At 42.9% G+C, this 18807-nt stretch overlaps 2 protein-coding genes across 4 annotated transcripts in view; both read right to left on the bottom strand.

Moving 5' to 3' along the window:
* TRAF3IP1 (TRAF3 interacting protein 1) overlaps positions 1 to 15471 on the bottom strand; it is a 61176-nt gene extending 45705 nt beyond the window's left edge. Inside the window, exon 1 of the mRNA XM_026852419.1 lies at positions 15372 to 15471. Coding sequence (XP_026708220.1) covers positions 15372 to 15471 — 100 coding nt within the window. The remainder of the gene's footprint in view (positions 1 to 15371) is intronic.
* The window catches only part of USP40 (ubiquitin specific peptidase 40), a 38508-nt gene continuing 34415 nt past the window's right edge, over positions 14715 to 18807 (bottom strand). For 2 of the 3 annotated variants that reach the window (XM_026852837.1, XM_026852838.1), the window contains exons 28-32: positions 18464 to 18529; positions 18010 to 18220; positions 17777 to 17872; positions 16853 to 16947; positions 14715 to 16483 (exon numbers count right to left, since the gene is read on the bottom strand). In XM_026852837.1, the coding sequence (XP_026708638.1) occupies positions 16375 to 16483; positions 16853 to 16947; positions 17777 to 17872; positions 18010 to 18220; positions 18464 to 18529 (577 nt within the window). In that variant the 3' untranslated portion in view covers positions 14715 to 16374. Of the gene's footprint in view, positions 16487 to 16852; positions 16948 to 17776; positions 17873 to 18009; positions 18221 to 18463; positions 18530 to 18807 lie in introns of all 3 variants that reach the window. The other variant, XM_026852836.1, reaches the window with a different exon arrangement.

The following is an 18807-nucleotide window of genomic DNA, read 5'->3' as shown; positions in this document are numbered from 1 at the left end:
AGAGCGCGCCTCACTGCGCAAGCGCAATGCCGGGGCAGGCGGTTGCTACGCTCAACGCGGCCCTAGCAACCGGCCCGCGGCCTGGTTGGGCCCTGCCCGTCCCCGCCCTGGGCCTGAGGGAAGGAGTCCCTGGAACCAGCCCCGACGCCTCTTGTCCCGCAGAACTAGTCACACCCCAGTCCCTTGTTTAATAATCAGCAAATAAACCGTGCGCAGAAGGTTCAGTTGTATCTTGTGGTGGTTTCTTCTTAAATTGTCCTTGAAGTAAAGAAGTAAGAGTGATGGATGGGAGAGCAGCAAGTAACGTCAGCCCCATCCTGCATCACACTCCCTAGCAAAGCCAGGCCACTGCCATTAAGAGCACAGGACCCCCTGCACCATCTTTGTCTCCTGCAGTCCCACTGCCACCAGGCAGCGTACTGCACCCTCCCTGCAACCCGCTTTGTCCTCACCCCATTGCAGCCCTCATCAACAAGCAAAAACCTGGCTGTACCCCAGACTCCACATCGTTTCCAGTCTCCCTGACCAGGTTTGGGAACCTGAGAAAGAAAATCCTGCTTTTCTGCTCAGCCAGTCATGACCACTAACGTTTGAAAGCTAAACTTCAACAGGACTGCGTGGGGGCTATGCAGCTGTGCTTCAATTTACAGCTCCAAATTGCCTTCCTAGCTAAACAACTTTGGAAGAATGAGTGAGATTTGGGAACAAAAAGAGAGACTTTACAAAGCAAATTTTTCTGGTTTAGGCACAGAAAGAGGTTACTTTTTCAGCAGAGGAAGGGAAGTGGATGGCTTCCACGCTGACTGGGTAAACACACCTGGGCTCCTGAGAGCTGGTGGGTGCAGGGAAGTGATTTCTGCCTTCCCCTAGCCCACCATGCTGGTGGGCTGATGAGGTTCCCAGACAGGCTGTGACTCCAGGATCTGGTGAGCCTGGGAAGAAGGGAAGGTGTTGACAGCTACATCCAAGGGCATCAGAAAAAGTCTCAGAGGAAACAAGAAGACTGGGAAGAAGCTGCTCTGGGAAAGAGGGTTGTTTGTTTTGGAATTATGCGGTTTATCTGGATTTCTGCCACCAGCTCTCTACAAAGCATCTGAGATGCCTGAGAAGGAATCTCAGGGGTTTTGTTACATTTGGCCTTTGGCATGCTCATTTTGCTGAAGAGGTAGTACCCAGAGGAAGCACAGCTCAATTCAACACAACTAAAAGCTAACAACCCACAAAGTCTCCACAAATCCCTGTGGACCTAAAGGGAGGCACTAGAACTGAAAGAAGTACCCTAAGACCATAAAACAGAGAGCTTTAAGTTTAGTCTGAAGACCTAGTTTTTTTGAGGACCTTGGACTAGAATTGTTCACAGACAGGCAAACTGAGGCTAATCTGCCTGAAAATGTCAGTAGGAAATTCAGCTAACCACACAACATCAATAAGAGACAAAGCAGCGTACTGAATGGTTCAAGAAAAGATTCACAGATCTCCAACATAAATCTCCAACATGTGCCAAAAGCCATCCTAACACCAAAAGGGTGGCACAATTCAGAGCACTTCACCACCATCACAAGCAGGAATAGATGTCCACACACACTGGCTTTTCCTCCAAGCTTTGCTGCCTCCCAGAGGAACAGACTGACCTTTTCAGCCACTTGTTTGACTTAATACAGCAGAACTTCTTGGCAGAAATAGGCTGGAAAGCAGCAAGACAGCACCATGGTTCATACATATTGCTGGCCAAATATTCAAGGCCCAGCAGTGGGAATGTAAAGCTCCCTATCTCTGTTTCTTTTTACATATCACAAACAGCAGGATACTATATCCAGTCTCAAATAACCTTATGAACTCAGTAGCTTATGCACACACATATGCAGTTTCCAACCCCTATCAGCTGAGCTACTGAATGCTGCTGTAAAATATAGATGCAGCTTGACAACAAAAAGCACCCGTTGTCTGTCTTGGTCAAAGACACATCTAGTTCAGACCTAAGGATATCAGTATTGGGACACTAGTAGCATGGAAGGACATACTGACTGCATTACCTTACAACAAGATATTTGTTGTTGACTATGATAAATATCAGCAGGTTTGCACGCTTCATTGTGTTTCTCAGTTTTAAGACTTTTTAACAAGGCAATGGAAAACCAACCAGTTTGTAATTGTGCAGAATTCTACACCAAGTGGGGATTCCTCCAAAGATCTCCATGTCATAGGATTTTGGAATTTCACATTAAAATCAGCTCCTCAGGCAGAAATAAACATTCATACAATACCCCTTACCTTAACATCAAGAATAGCAACCAAACCAAGTCCACAGAAAGAGCCCCAGACATAGAAACAATGGCATTTGCTTGGGAGATGGCCTTCTGTTCTCAACATGCTCTTGAACTTTTTCATCCCCTGTCCTGCTTTAAACAGATGTGGGTTTGTTTGCCTTTTAAATTACTACCACCCCTTAAAAGTCATGTTTTGCCCTCTGAGCTGCTTGTCAATGTGGAATTTGGAATTTTGTCCAGCAGTCCCACACATTCTGGATTATTATCAACCATCAAAATTACTCCTAGCCCATCAGATAAACATATCAGATGTATAGTTCAAATCACTGTGAAAACAGTATGCTTTTGAAGATCAGCAGGAAACTGGTGAAACACAAATTACTGTCATGCTGTGCATCTTTTCTCCTAGATTATTTGAAGTAATTGTACTTTGATACTGCACAGGCCTGAAATATTTGGTTGGCAGGTTCTGCAAGATGCCTTGAAAAACATAGATTTAAGATAGTCTATATCTGCCACAGAGTTCTGCAGAAGTCCATACTGACTGCATCTCTGGATATGCTTTATTCTGTGAAGGATCTCTCTCCTATCCTACTGCCACCAACTGCAGAACTGACACCAGCTTTGCCACATAGCATCTCCCCATGAGAAGTGGAGAACCATGAGCTTGGTTCTCCTGACAACAGCAAGAGTTTGGTTACCAGACAAACCATGGGGGCTCATCTATACACCCACTTAGGTTGGGGACAATCGTGCTCCACCAGCAGCCCAGGTTTACCTGACAAACTCAGACAAATGCATGCACACTCTGTGCTATATTGGCAATTATTTAACCTCAGCATGGAAAACTAAAGGTTGTGACTGTGCCTTCTCTTCCCTGCTGCTTTAATAGCACAACTCCACTGCAGTGGAAAACTAACCATTTTCACTTGGCAGAGACACTTGGATGTGGCATCATCTTGTGAGTGTTTCAGAAAGCAGACTCCAAGGATGGGACTTCCCAGTGAACAGAACTCCCATCTGGGACGACTTATACAGTTCCCTTGCCCTAAAAGGTAATTGCATGAGCCCAGCACCTGCAATATGGAAACCAGTGAGATTTTCCATGTGTTCTGTCATATTAATTAGCTGTTCTCCCACCAGTAAGCCATGAAGAAATTGGTTAACTATAGCTCTGAGGCTAATTATTTCACATTTTGATACACTATTTCATTCTAATTGCAAGAAAAGTCAATGACAGGGAACCTACACAGTTTAGAAAGGAGAATGAAGCTGGCATTTAACACCAAGGGTGTTCCCCAGTTCTGGCTCTGCATTACTAAGCCAGCGCTTGCAATAAGAAAAGTCATTTTAGACCATGAAACTTTGGCCTTGTAGACTGAAAAATCCAGGTTCAGACACCAATTTCTCAAACATGCTCCCCTCCTTTCCCCTGTGTGATGGATAAAGTTCTCCATCACACATTCCCTCATCTCCAGGGCAGCTGGGCTCCATCTCATCAGCGCAACAAACTGACAGATGCTAGTGACTGCTTGGCTACAATCTGTTACTGTAGTGAAGTAGGCAGACATTTTAAAGTGCTCAGCATCACTTGTGAAAGAGACTTCACACTTCAAAACACACGTCACTTCAAAATCTGAACAACGTCCAACAGGCAGAGGGGAACTTCTTTCTACCAACCTACCAGGTGACAAGTAATACACAGACATAGGTACCTTCTACACCTTTTTAGTTTTTTGAATACAGGATGAATCTCAGCAAACCTGTTGTTCTGCCAGCTGAGGTTCTGGCCTCTTACATACCTGTTTTGAGGCTTGGCACAGTCCCTGGTATTTGTTTCATTTCCTGGCTGCTTGCCATGAGATGTAGTTGCAGGAGATCCAGCTCAGCAGAGGCTCCCTTGCCTTGCCTCTGCCATCCAGCAGCAATCCCTCTTGAGAGACACATCCCAGAGCTACAGATGGAGCCCACTGGCTGATCCTGCTGCCTGGATCAGGGTGAAGCAAGGCTTACTGTTGCCTTTCCATCCTTAAAGTGGCAAAAAGGTGCCATGTCTCAGGAGTGCTGTGTTACGGAAAGCAAGGGAGAAATTAGGTGAATTGCTTTGTGACTTATCTTTTCAGATTAAAAAAGCAATCAGTTAATAAACACATCTTAAATACATTCTGTGTGAAGCTAATGACTAGACAAACAGAGCTGTGTGGTTTCCTTGATAGACCTGCTGGTTTCAATCATTTCAGCACAGATTCTATCTAAAACTTTAAAACATTTTGGTTTTCTTATCTTTACCTGCTTAAAGTATGTAATGGAAGGACCATTCAGAACCCTAACGTAGATCTGGTTTGGCCAGTTGGGTTTGGTGTATTGCATAAGACCTAAACCACAGTAAGCAGCTTGGAAGCTGCAACATGTTTACTTCAAGGAATGTTAATGGAAAGGTTTGTTTGATTTGTTCTGTTAAATCATATAAAAATAATTTTTGCAATTAATGTGTGTATGGTGCACAATCAGATTTCTTTTACTGGGAGAAACAGTTCCCTCTGGGTCTAACTGAAGCCATGTAATATGTCACAGAATCACAGAACCACAGAACCATTCAGGTTGGAAAAGACCCTCAGGATCATCTAGTCCAACCCTCAGCCCTACTCTAAAAAGTTCTCCCCTACACCACATCCCCCAACATCTCATCCAAACAACCCTTAAACACATCCAGGGATGGTGGCTCCACCACCTCCCTGGGCAGCCTATTCCACTGCCTGACCAAACTGTCATGCCCACAGATCTATTCGATCTGTGCTGCCACAACTGAAATTTAAAGCAGTAACTTTTACGAGAGCACAGGTCTGATGGGAGCGGCTGATGGAACTGGGGGGATTTAGTCTGGAGAAGAGGCTGAGAGGAGACCTCATCTCCATTTACAGGTCCCTGAAAGGAGGGTGCAGAGAGGGGGGATGAGTCTCTTGAACCAAGGAACCAGCTCCAGAACAAGAGCGAATGGCCTCAAGCTGCACCAGGGCAGGGTCAGACTGGCTCTTAGGAAGCATTTCTTCCCAGAAGGGGCTGTTGGGTGTTGGAATGGGCTGCCCAGGGCAGGGGGGGAGTCCCCATCCCTGGAGGGGTTGAAGAGTCGGCTTGACCCAGCGCTGAGGGATCTGGTGGAGTTGGGAACGGTCAGTGTGAGAGTCATGGTTGGACTGGAGGAGCTTCGAGGGCTTTTCCAACCAAGATGATTCTGTGGTTCTGCCAGTTCATATGTTTAACTGCACAGAATAAAGCTTTGTTCTAACATAATGCTCAGGCTGTGCCATGTATCTCACAAGCAAGATACAAATTGTGTTTTGCTGTATGGTATGGAGGCTGAACAAGATTTTGGTGAGAGCTCACCTTCTGGGAGATGAGCAAACACCCTTGCAGTGCCTCCAGCACTACCTTCTCAGTGATGTATCCCTCTGGACATGGCTGTGTCCACACCTCTCTGCTATCCCAATTGCTGTTGCTCCTCTAAATGTTAACACATCCCTGGAGCAAATCAGTGCCTTAACACTTTTCAAGTGCCTCCCCACTCCTTTCCTGCAATGTCATTTCAGCAAGAATCCACTGATGGTATTCACCACTTGGAAGAGTGTACTTACAGCCAAGGTGAGCAAAGCAAACCCTTTCAAACAACCTGGTGGCTCAAAGTCTTCCTGTCAGTGCTCATTCCTCACACAGCATTTGAGCACTTGGTGTGAAGCCTTTCCAGCAAATGCAAGGAAAGATGAAGAGAGAGAAAACCCACTGGGGACCCTTGAGAAGAGCTGGGGAATAGAACAGTTATAAAGTTTTTCTGGCAGTAACATGCTCCAGGTCTAAACTTGCATGGCAGACACATGGCTATGAAATATGCAGGTAGACACTAAGTTTTCCTCCTTTATCCTTTTTCCTACTCCTGATCTCCTGTCAGTTCTCCTTCCTGTCTACTCCCAACTCGAGGCCCGGGACCCAGCAAGCGTGTAAAACAGTGGCACCTGTGATTAAAACTTGGGGAAGATATATCCCCCCAGAAAGAGGCCCATGCCAAGTCAGAGAGGTCAGCCATTGCACTGCCTCCATTGCATCATTCTATACAGTGGCTTTGAAGTTATGGGTATCCTGCAAGCAGAAAGAGTCAGATGCTGTGAAAATTGTCTTTATAGCCTCATATACACTGATTCACAGGGACTGCAACATGCCTTTAGTGGTATATTTTCATCTGCAGACAAAAACCTTAGAATTGCAATCAATAGTTTACAGCTTAAATCACCTTCTGGCCTGCAAGAGCATCTGCTACCATCTGTTTTATACACTTTCCCCTTACTCTTTGGAGCCGTCCTGCCAAAGAGTGTGTCAGACTCACTATCACTTGATAACCTCATCGGTTATCGAGAACAAAGCAAGGTTTGTTGGTGAAGTCTAGCCCCACCATTTCCTACGAAACTTCTCTATTTGCTACCCCAAATGTGTACAACATAAATTGTGCAGATGACTCCTGCAGTTTGTAGTGCAGGGACACAGATGGCCAAATAAAGCCAAGCCATATGCATTCTGACCTGTTCAGCCACTGGGAAGGAAACGTGCACCACCATTTTAGTTTCTCAAGGACTAAAGGTCTTTTGCAATTTACTTTATGAGAATTAATTCCTCCAAACTTCATGTGCCATTCACACATCAGAAGGTAGAGCTGATCACTTACTGGTGTATTTAGAATCTACATAAGATGATGCAGACCAGATTTTTCTTTTCCACCCAAACAATGTATTTCTCTTCCTTTTAGATTTAAGGAAAGCATTTGCTTTTAGCCCAGAAATCCAGCAGATGGCTCAGGAGGACTTTATCATGCTCAATCTGGTGTTAAGTTTGTATTTAAAAATATTGAAATGTTTACCGGGGAGTGGAATAAGCCACATTAAAAGCAGAAATTGATTCACTTCAGACAGCTTTGAAGTACTATTGGAAATTCTCTTTTTTCTCCCACTTTCTCTGGGGAAGTACAACAGGGTTTGCAAAACACTGCCACAGTTCCTCCTTGGAGAGGGGGCAGGGAAGACACTTCCATACACACATACACACACTTATTGGTATGGAAATACCATTTTGTATATTCCATCCACAGGTAGCACTCTGATACAAGACAAAAATACCCAGTCATCAGGCTTTTTGAGTTACCTGCCTGGGGCTTCTGTTCTCATCCCCAAGCACCTAGCATGGACAGCTTGGATAGAACAGGGAAAACCTGTACTTGAGCACACCAGAATTGTTAGTTGTTGGTAAATGAGGCAAAGTCAGCTGATCCAGTCCATTTCTAGCGCTTGGACAGTTATTTGTCACTAGGAGGCTATCTGATTCCTGACAGCATTCCAGCAGCGATGACAACATGGTGTCCGATGACCATTCTGTCCCTCGGATCCTCTTTGTGAGTGAGTCTCTAGGGTCAGGGGAATATCAGGGCAGAATTTTTTCTATATGGTTCCTCATTGAATTCATGTTGCTCCAGGTAATAGCTCATAGCCTTTTGATCAGTGAAGCTGTAGGAATAACCCAGACTTTCAAAGGGAACAGCCTACGGAGAAAAACCCAAACTGGGCCTTATTTCAGAGTACTTATTTAGGAATCAGACCTAAAGTCACGCATCAAAAACCACTGCCATCTTTTTAAAGACAAGACTGACATTCTACTAGCGGGAATGGACAGCACATCACTATTAACAGCTAATATATATGCTCTGAGAGTTTGGTCCTGCCTATGTGACATTGTGGCACACCACCTGAATACAGCCTGTCCTGAATGCTCCAAGCCTACCCTCAGATGAATGACAAACCCTCTGCCCAAGAGCAGAGCAAAGGCCCATCATCAGCTGTGACCGAGAGCTGTACAAAAGGCAAACTTACCATCAAACTGCTGGGTACAAAGGGGACAATGGGCAACAATCCTGAGCCACCACACGAGGCTTGTACATAGAGGATGGGTTTCAGAAGTAGATGTCTTTCATTAACTTACAGCTGCCGAGAGCCTAGTGCTTCAGGATAAGCCTTTCCAGCCATAAAAAGGCCAATCAACACAATTTTAAGAGGCTTTTAGCCTCACAAATTTGTTCACCACTGCCCCACTTCACAAAGCCATTGTTGCTAATATCTTGTGCTTTTTATTTCCCCCCAAGATCCTTCAATGACAGTTTGAGCTGATCTAACTGGAAAATATGGGAACAGGATGTACACTTATGAATCAGAAGATATTTTAATCTGTGAGTGAAATGAGCCCTTTACTGATCCCTTTTTAGCCATCCCAATTTTACACAAGACAAATGTGGTTCAAGGAAGAGGGTATAAGAGAATCTTGAGAAATGCTGGATTTGTTTCTGCAGTAAAATCTGCTCAAAGCCCTTTAAAACATGAACAAAGTAAATCTAGTCTAAGCACCTTCTGGGAAAAAAAAAAGTTGCTGAATATTTCTGAAAAACTGGGCAGTAAATTATGGGGAGAATTGTTCTCAGTGTGTGAAAACTGTTGATGGAGTTTCCAAACGCTGTGTACGTTTGGCCTCAAAACTCCACCAATTTGGTTCAAGGCATTTGCAGATTTCAGTGCACCACTTCTCTACTTCATAACCCAATCCACAGAAGCTGTTTCAATAGCTCTTATCCTAGTGGTAACCAAAGTTTAAAACACACATTTTCTGTGAGGGCTGGAATTAATTCCTAAAGGTTGGTGTCTCTGCACTCACCTCTCCTGGCTGCCCACTTTAATAATACTTAGAGGACTATATTTTTCCGAGGGCTTGATCCCCATGTCAGAGCAAGGTGGGATGAGTCAGATTCAACAGCTAAGGGCAGCAGAACAAACCCCTTCCCTCAGACAAGGAGGCTGACAATACTGCAATTTGGGTTCACAGGCCTCTTTTCTAGTTTTTCCACTTTAGCAGCACACACATTTGTCTGACACTCAAAGCCTTGAATCTCAGCATGCCTGCAGAATGCACCACCCGTGAACTTCAGCTGATGAACTTTGTGTATCTGCATGGCACTCTGCCACTGCAGCACTTATTACAACATAGCATTATAGATACTTCTGCTACCAAGATGAGTTAGCAAAATAGTCCAAAAGGAAAAATTTTCTTCTCCCAAACTAGTGGCTTAATATTTTCTAGAAGCCAATGGCTAGTTCCAGTCAAAAACTGCTTCTTAGGGAAAATAACTCGTCGAAATTACTCATCAAAACTGAAAAAACATAAAGACTTTTTAGAAGTTCAGCTATCCAGAAGTAGCTTTAATTTCCGTCCTTAAGCTGTGTAGCTTCAGGAATCTTCCCTGACACCTCTAGTATCTTCAGTGCTTTCTCTGCAGTGATTAAAAACATGAGCCACGTGAAGGTGGTTCTGCACACCAAACTCTGAACCAGGGGCAGCACTGACCCACGCACACGGACTGAGCCGACATCCCCGGGAGCGCCAGGAGACTCAGCATGCACATGCCATCCTCATGCCTTCCCTCGCAGACCTGTGCAGAGGAGCCACAGTCACGAGAACGCAGTGCACCCCACAGTGCAGTAGATACCCAGAATGAGGCGCTGTCCACTCATTTTTAAGTGGCAGTTTATCTTAATGACTTTACAGTTATCATTACCAGGAAGAATTTCATAGCATTTGCAAGCTTTTCTTTACTCCAATTAACATAATTCTTGAAAGGACACTTAGATTTAAATACATTTTCCAAGTTTGTCTTGGGTGTGTTCCTAGCTACCCTGTACTTGGTCATTTTTCCACAGCACAGTTTGTCTTTTTTTAAAATCTTTTTTTAAAACCTTAAGTCTTTTAGTTTGAAAGCCTGCTAGCATAGTGAGAAAGAATAGCATGCAATTATAGTCTATATTAAGATAGGTTTTGTATTTGTATTGCTTTATGAATTGCCATGCCTACTAATGTGAATTTCAGAAAATGGTCTTATAATTTGTTAAAACTTTGCTGTATAATTCAAACAACAAAAATTAAGGCTCAGCCTGTTTCCTTTCCAGATTTCCTTCTCTTTTTCTCCACATTATTTTATTAACACAGCCATAATAGAGAAATTGATACTCTGCAGAACTGAGCAAGTCCCTCTTGCCACAACTTGGCTGCTAACCAAGTACATTTGGCCACCAGCCACACACACTCAGTCTTGTGACGTGAAAAATCGAGAATCTGTGTATCACTGCAAGTAAATCCTGGCTGGGGAATCTTCAACGGTCCTATACACCACCCCAAAGGAAGATATGCTCCACGTGTGCATTATAGCTACAGATGTATTCTTTCTGCAGTAATAATACTGAGTTCATTAGCCAAATTAGACATCAGTTTAACAGAAACTATGGTGGCTGTGCCTACTTACAGCAGAAAAAAACCCGCCAAATCCATCACAATCTGTCCTTGCCCCGGGCCTCCAATAGGAACCAAACCAACCGCACCAGCTAACAAATACCCTTCTCTTTACGAGCAAAAAAGAGAAGGTGGGTGGGTGGGAGGAGAGTTAAGTGTCCTTAGGTATGAAGGACAGAGGTGGAATTCACAGAAGTCCTGTGGGAACTGTTCCTGGCAGCAGAATTACATTGCGGTCTCAGCACTTGTCAGGTTGGGCCTGTTCAGAAGTGGTCAGCAATTGGCTGTGATTGCCAGAAGGGAAATGAAAGAGGAACATGAAGACAAGGCCTGCAGCAGACTGAGCAAATAAAAGGGGCAAATAAAGAGAGGGATGAGCTGTAGGGGAGAAGAGCGACCTCGGGGTCATCCACTAGAGACAGGAGGGCTGGGAGGAGCTCAGAGCAGAGGCAGGAGCAGTTCAGAGAGGACGGGGACTGGCCGCCACTGCCACAGGCCCTGGGGCAGCCAGAAAGGTCCTGGCGGGTTCCTGTATGAGGGAGGAGAAGTGCTAAGGCTTAGCCAACAGGCCTGAGCCAGAGCTGACCTATAGATGAATCCTGTATATTTTATAACTGATAACCACTGTGCTAGTAGGTATTGTGCTAAGTTGTAACAAACCACCTATGCTGATGTAAAAAGTGCTAAAGCATTTAAGTATTGAGGCCGGAACAACAGGCCCTGAGCCAAAGCTGCTGACTTAGTATGTAAATCATCAAGGAAGTATGTATGCTCACTAGTGAAAGATGCAGCTTAGACAGAATGTAATCAGTAGTGAGGATGAAACCCTGAGAGAATGTATCCAACTGTCCTTTCTCAGCCTTGTTCAAGCCTGGGAACCCAAGTGTTTGGCCGTGTTAGAAACTCCCTTGGTCTCCCCACTGAGCCCTGGCCAGGCTTTGGGTAGAATCCAACAGGAGAACGAAACCACCAGGTATTTTCTGCTCAAAACAAAGGTGCCAGTTATTCTGGCATGCTGATTTTTGGTATATAAGGCTGGACCCTCTTGCAGTGACTATGGATGCCTCACCTACAGGTCGAGGCACCGTGTGGGACTTCCCACTTGCTGGGAAAGGCTCAATAAACCCTCACTGCAACCAGGGCTGCCCTGGATGTTGGTAGCAAGTGGTGATGTGTCTTTCTTAATCACTATTCTCTCTCTCTGGTGGCAATGATTTGATGCATTACCCTGTATTTCCATATTTGTTTGCTTTAAGTGCCTTATTCTGTCTTTTCTTACTGCATGTTCCCTGTATTATTCTGTTACATTATTATCACCAGTAAAACACCTACTCTTTTCACTCTAGTGTCCAAGTTTAGTTGATATCCTTAATCAGAAAACAGGAGGCAGCCGGCACCAAGGGGCTGGAGGCACCTCAGAGCCCAGCAACACCTGCCCAGGGCTCCCATCCTACCCTGGAGTAAATGTACACAGGAAATTAAACACAGTCAATCCCTGGAACAAGTAACATGCTACTTAACTCCAGTAAAACTTGCAGCAAGGAAGCGAGCCCAATTTCCTAAGGCCAGTTTTGTTTTCTTTCTTCTAAATACCTTTACTCCCCAGCAATTAGCAAGGAAATTTCAGCAAAAACAGGTGTCAGCCCTGTTGATCACCATCTAAATACAACCACCAGAATCAAAATCTGTTTGGGCTGCAGTTAGTTTATGGGAAAGCTTGGTCATGCAGGAAGTTAAAGATTTGTTAACCACAAAGCTGATACTCTCTCTTAGGAAGAAACCCACAAACTAGCAAGTTCAATGCTCTTACAAGGCACAAACGCCTGGATCAAACAGGAGCAGTGGTACATGTAAACTCCACTCAATAACCACAGCTGATGGGTCTCCACCACCTGGCCACAATAAAGATCTGGGGTGAAAGGGCTCAAACCAATGAATTTCTGATTAAGACTAAACTGTGATGCATGAAAGTTTTCACAGAATCATCTTGGCTGGAAAAGACCTCAGTGCCAGATCAACCCGACTCTCCAACCTCTCCAGGCATGGGAAGTCCACCACTTTTGCTTGAGTTTGTTTCCTGAGGAGTCCTCAACTGTTTTCCCTTGGCCTCTTTGTCTGTCGAGACAGAAGTAAAATGCTCCCTGTGTAACCCACTGAGGGCAGACTCAAAGCCCTCAGCAGGCACTTGGGCAAACTAAGCTGAGGGGAAGTCAAACAAAAGGACACAGAGGTTCAATCTAGGGAGGGTGATCTCACTGATTTAGGAAGAATGCACCTGGACTTTACATCACAGTGCGTGCTCTGGAAAGAGCAGATACTGTGAAGAAAACCACGTACTACTTCCCTCGACCACCGAAGACCCTCACCCTATTTTGACTATGCATGCTTGGACTGTGTAAAAGAATTCCAGGAACTCATTATCATAAGACATTCCTTTCCAGGAAATCTAATGAATAAATATGTAAACTGATGCCTCTTCTTAGTTCCTGGGAGCTCTTACGGTGGAGAATCCACAGGGCGACCCCAGTGCTGCCAATCAAGAATACCTGCTCAACTGTTCCGTTGGGTTCTGACTGTTGAGTGAATTTCTGTTTCAGTGGAAAGCGCCGGATCATCACTGTACCCCAGCCCCATCCCCCCACACCGCTGCTCCTCCCACTTGGGGTTTATACCTGCAGAACACAATGGCTCTGTTCAGTGCCTGGTGAGGGAGAATTAAAGTGAGTGAGAAGGATTTCACTTTGTAAACGGGTCACTTCCTCCTGCTCCATACGCACTTAGGCAAATTGGAATGAGTTACAGGGAAGAGAAAAACAAAACACACAATTTTCTCACAGTAAGATTCCCAAAGCTGAACACTTGCTCTTTTACGAGAGCTGTGCCAGGAGCAGATACGAGCAGAAACAGGCAATCCATGTTTCTTACTCTATGCACAGCCACGCTCCTCAAGATGATTTATGCTCATTCCCTTAAAAAATAGACCAGATTAATGTATTTGTGCACAAATATGGAGTTGAAATAACAGAGAGTAAATACTAGACCATGCTTTCTGAAGAAGAGGAAAAACGCAAGCTAAAAATCACTTTAACTTGCATTCAAATCCCAGTCCTCCAACTGAAGCCAGGTCCTTGCATGGTGCAACCCCAGGCAGCTTGTGGAAACTTCTTACAGAGACTGGAATGCTGATTTAGGAACAGACTGGGAAATTAAAGCTTAGTGAAGCTTGTGCCCCATCCAGTGTTAGAAACGAATTCATGCCATTCCCAATCAATGTATCGGTGAGACATACACAGACAATTCAACTAGACATATATAAATGACTCTTTATTTTGTGAAGACCACTTGAAAAATAAAGATGAAAGCTTTTTCAGGCTTTGGAATATAACCATCACAAATTGTGGAATCACAAAGACTCCGTTTTATAAATGTGTTCCCTCTCCCCACCCCCATTTTTAATTAATTTTTTCATTGTGGAACGAGCCACAATAGTTTTAAGGAAAAATATGCATTTTGAGCCAACATTAGAAATAATCCAAGATTGGTTCAGTGCAGGCGCTGCTACATTACACTTTAACAAAGGCACATACTAAAATCCCCACGTTAGTACGTGGAATCCATATTTCAATTTCTCCAAACTCTGTGTTTTCAAGAGACTCGAGTTATTAAAGGTAGGTGAGAAGGTTGAATTCAGTACAGCTGTCCAGCAAGGAGCTGGAGGAATTCAAGTGACAGCGAAGGAAGTGCAATGCAGTGGAACAATCTGCAAACACAAACCTTCCTTGCTTACCTCAGTAATCAGCATGTGTGATCACTTCTGGCTCACAAGAACGCTTGTGGATATGGAAGAAAGTGACGCAAAATAAGACGGGGAAGCAATTGGCTGCCTTACCTCAGTCAGAAAAATCTATCCATAAAACTAGGATTTCAAAATTCAAGAGAGGCCCACCTACAACCAAAACAGTGAGGAAATTAAAATACCCCCTTCTTGAATGAATTGGCCTAAAAAGCACAGAAGCCCCTGCTGAATTTTAAATATATGCACAGAACTAAATAATAAACATATGCTTCTAGGTGCTTTTGAGGTTTTTTTTTCCCCTGATAGTTGAGAGTGTCCATTTTTGTATGGAAGCTGTCCGAAATACCAGTATATCGTAAGCCTATGAGAGATGTCCTCACATTAACCAAAATTTTAGGAGTCTCCTGTACTGGCATCCTCTACAAAATCTTCTATGCCTACACGAAACAAATTAAGCATTTCTGGTAGTCCCCAAAAGTGACTTGAATTCTGTCCTCTCATTATCACAAATTTAGTTAAGGGTACATCAGGCTACATTCAAAAGCTATTTTAGAACAATTGCTTTGCACATTTCAGAACAGGTTTCTGGACATTTGTGCAGTTCAACAGGTATCTGTAGTGTGTTTGATAGCAGACTTGTGTGTTATCTTCCACCATTCCATTCTCACCTTATCATTCAAAACACTTAGAATCTGATTGTAAACAATTAACTCAATCGAGAGTTTGGGTTAATTTGTCAGTAGTAGCTGTCTGTACTCAAGGAAAATTCTCAACCTGATGGGAAATTAAGTTATGAATAGTCATGTACAGTGGGGGAAACACAGTTTATGTACTTCTTAACTGTTAGAAAAGTTTTGATAAAAGATGCTGAAACCTCAACTCCTAGTAAACCCTGATTCCCAGGCTCAGGGGTAAGAAAAATATGCTCTCTCATCAGCTAGTACATGCGTTCTCAACCGTGAGATTCAATTTCACAAGCGTCTGGTAAATATTTTGCTTAAGAATCTTTGATACCGAGTTCACCTGGTAGTCAGCCGCATACATCCCCTTCTCTTGGGGAGGCTGTAAATCAGCTTTCTGACACCAACAGAAACATTTTCTTTTTCTCAAAGGTAACAAAGAATAGTAGCACAATTTAAAAGGTTAGAAATGAGGGGAAGTCCTCTGAATAAGAGTACTGAAAATAGATACAAGCCATTCTCCTGAGTACAATAAAACCCACTAAAGACCAAACCTCAGATCTGCCAATTTTTTCTATCCCTTTTGTTTGTTAATGAAACTTATGGACAACAGAAAAAGCCCTAGAAACATTAAAATATAAGGTTACTGCATTGTTCTTCCATATCACAAAATATCTTCAGGTTCTAGCGTGCGACAGATTCTGAAATTGCTCTTTTTAGAGACAATCTACAGTACACTTTGTCCAGAGATTTCCACATTTCCTTCATTCCTGAAATCTGACTTGAGCTACTACAGACTTCAGCTTCTATATAAAGAGACAAAAGCCAATTCTGGTTATCACTAGTAACTTCAGTGATCAGAGATGGAAGAAAAGGTCTAAAAAGAGATGATTATAACTACATGAAAAAAACCCAGCAAACTCTGTAGTGATGGTGCAAAACATCAGCATTTGACCAAAACAAAAAAAGCATTTAGGGTGATTACAAAACAGTCACCAAAAGGTTATACAATATATTAATCCATTTTCTCATGGATAAAGTGCATTTACCTAGCCTGAGAATAAGTACCACATTGATAAAGGGATGCTAAAGCACTTCCCCAAGAGAGATTAGAAGAAAATCAGTTATCCTGAATCCTATATCCAGTTTGTCTTAGTGATTCTTGAAGACACTTCGGGAAAGACCCTCTTTGCTGGTCCAGCTGAGGTACTCCATACCAATTTAGTACATCGGTAGTAGGGTCTGGTCAGCAAATCATATCCTGGTGCTATCTGAAAACACCTACATTGATAGAAAGAGCCACTTCTGGTTTACGGTGCTTAATATTCAGCTTTTCCTCAGAGAAAACATGGTCCTGTAAGCGCTCAGCTTGCTGACTACTGAAAAAAAGAAAGATGCTTAGTATTAGTGTTGAGCCTTAGTACCAAAAGCAGCATTACCCGGGACTGGAACCCAATTTCCACTCAGCTGCAAGCTCACACTTGCAACCTGTGCAGGGCCAGTGCAGCGAAGGAGCTAATTTTTTATCTTCAGAGGCAGGGACAAATGTTCAGTGTGTTGCAAGAGAAAAAAAACAAGGCTTGGTGTAGGAACATGGCACTTAAAGCCAGGAGTTTGAAATTGTGTGCTCTAAGAGCACCCAGCTAGCACAGTCCCAAAAAATTATCCAGGTATCAAGCTAGTCTGAAAAGCGGCAAAGAACAGTTTGCATATTTTAAAGAAAAATAAATGCAAACACTCAATACCTTTTCTTTTTTTCTAATGCAAGCTGCCTTTGTTTCTCTTTTCCAACATCATCTCTCACTGTGCTGAAGTCCTTTGTGTCATCAAGGAGAAGATTCTGTTATGAAAAATGATTTGGTAGATGAAAATTATAAACTCAAAATTATTTCCCACATGTTGCTCAGTTTACACTTTATTTTCAGAGCATTTCCTCTAACTAATTTTACAGTAATTAACTAAGTGAAAAAGATTCAAAAAGGCAAAAAAGTTTTTTCAACTTCTCTCTCTAGTTTTTGCATTTTTCAGTGAATTTACCTTACTCAGAAATTTTTCTCCATAGTCTAATGCATCAGGATGGGGCATCAGACTTTTTGCCTACTGCTTGAAAACACAGAGAGTTATATTCTTTCAGAGGTCTCCTAAATAAGCCTTATTGCTAATTCAGAGCTTGACATGCTGCTGCATAATTATTTTCTTAAATAAATCTGTACTAATTCTTTGGAAAATGTGATGGGTTTAAATTTACAATATGATTTTTAAAGGGCACTGCTCTTAGATTTTACTCAGATTTGGAAAAAAAACCCCAAACCAGTCAGTCAATAAAATGAGGGCAAGGAAGATTTGGATTATCCTGGATGGTGTTCAAGTGTGAAGCAGAAAGATGCTCTTAAGCAGCTCTCTAAGTTATTGTCCTATAGTCCCAGTACTGACACGCAAGGAGAAAAGCATAAAACTTCCACCAGGTTGGTTAAGATCAGGAGAAAATTAAGAAAAAGCACCACTAGCAACAAATTTCCTATCCACACAGCGTGTTGACCAGATTCACATGCCAGTACTTTCACAGAGATGTAGCAGGATGCAGGAAAAATCGGGAAGAAATGAAGATACTGCAAAGGACAGTGCCTGAACCTAATCCTTGTATAACGACTAAAGCCAAGTTAATTTACCTTCACCCCAATGATATCTCCATCTTTCAGGTGATAAGGTGCTGACTGTAAACTCTCCTGCTTTTTCTTCCGCTTCCTCTTTGAAATTTGCTGGGTCTGAATAAAATCAAAGCAGAAGATTCATACATGGCAGATTTTGGAAATCTGCTTAAATATGTACGCTCAAGAATTGCAGCAAAAACCAACACATACTACTTTCAAAACAACAGTTGGATTGTCATTCCAGATCTTACCCAACTAGATATTGGCAGCCACTCATATTTTTCAGCAAAGTATTTGGCTATTTCAATTTTATCTATAGGGAGAAAATAATGAGAAGCCACTCGTTGCCTCAGTGCCCAGGCTGTGCATTCTTTGGAGATATCCCACACCAAATCCGTGGAGTCATAGTAGTCCCTCTCCCCTGGTATACCCATCTGGACTCGAAGCAGCAGTTCATGGGGGCTGTCATCAGGAAGAGAAAAGAGACCATTCTTGTGAGCCATGCTTTCAGAAGCCAGAATTCCCAATTTTCACTCTCTCCTGCCCTCCCTTTATTCTTGCTTGTGGAAAATGAAAAATAAGCTCTGAAGTCTTCTCACATACTGACATCTGTAACCCTCACAGATAGTACACAAGTTAAAAGCTGCTCAATTAAGTCTCGTCTCAAATGTATTGCTGTAAGAAACGAGTATCTTAAGATCTTACCCCAAATTTTCTTCTTTTTGCAAAGGTTCTATGCAGATTTCCACTCTGGCACCCAGCTTATAGTCACTTAAAACAAAACAAAGATACATTTACATTTATATACATTTCCAGTCATATATGCCATGTTCCTGAGTAGAAAAATCATTCTTTTAGTCAATTATACCTGTGCTTATCTGGAAGCCCAAAGGAAGAGGCTATCAGAACAGAAATGAAAAATCCAGAAAAGTACAAAAATGGCATTTAAAACCACCTAAAAATAAAGCTTAGCAAAATAAGCATGGTATGATCTACTTATGCTCACACCTCACCCTTCCACAGCTCTCAAGTTTAAAAAACATGCTTGG

This window comes from Athene cunicularia (genome assembly GCF_003259725.1).
Source record: "Athene cunicularia isolate RWA chromosome 7 unlocalized genomic scaffold, athCun1 chr7_part1, whole genome shotgun sequence".
NCBI classification, from domain to species: domain Eukaryota; kingdom Metazoa; phylum Chordata; class Aves; order Strigiformes; family Strigidae; genus Athene; species Athene cunicularia.
The sequence above is the reverse complement of the archived record's forward strand: the minus strand, read 5'-3'. Positions and strand labels throughout refer to the sequence as shown.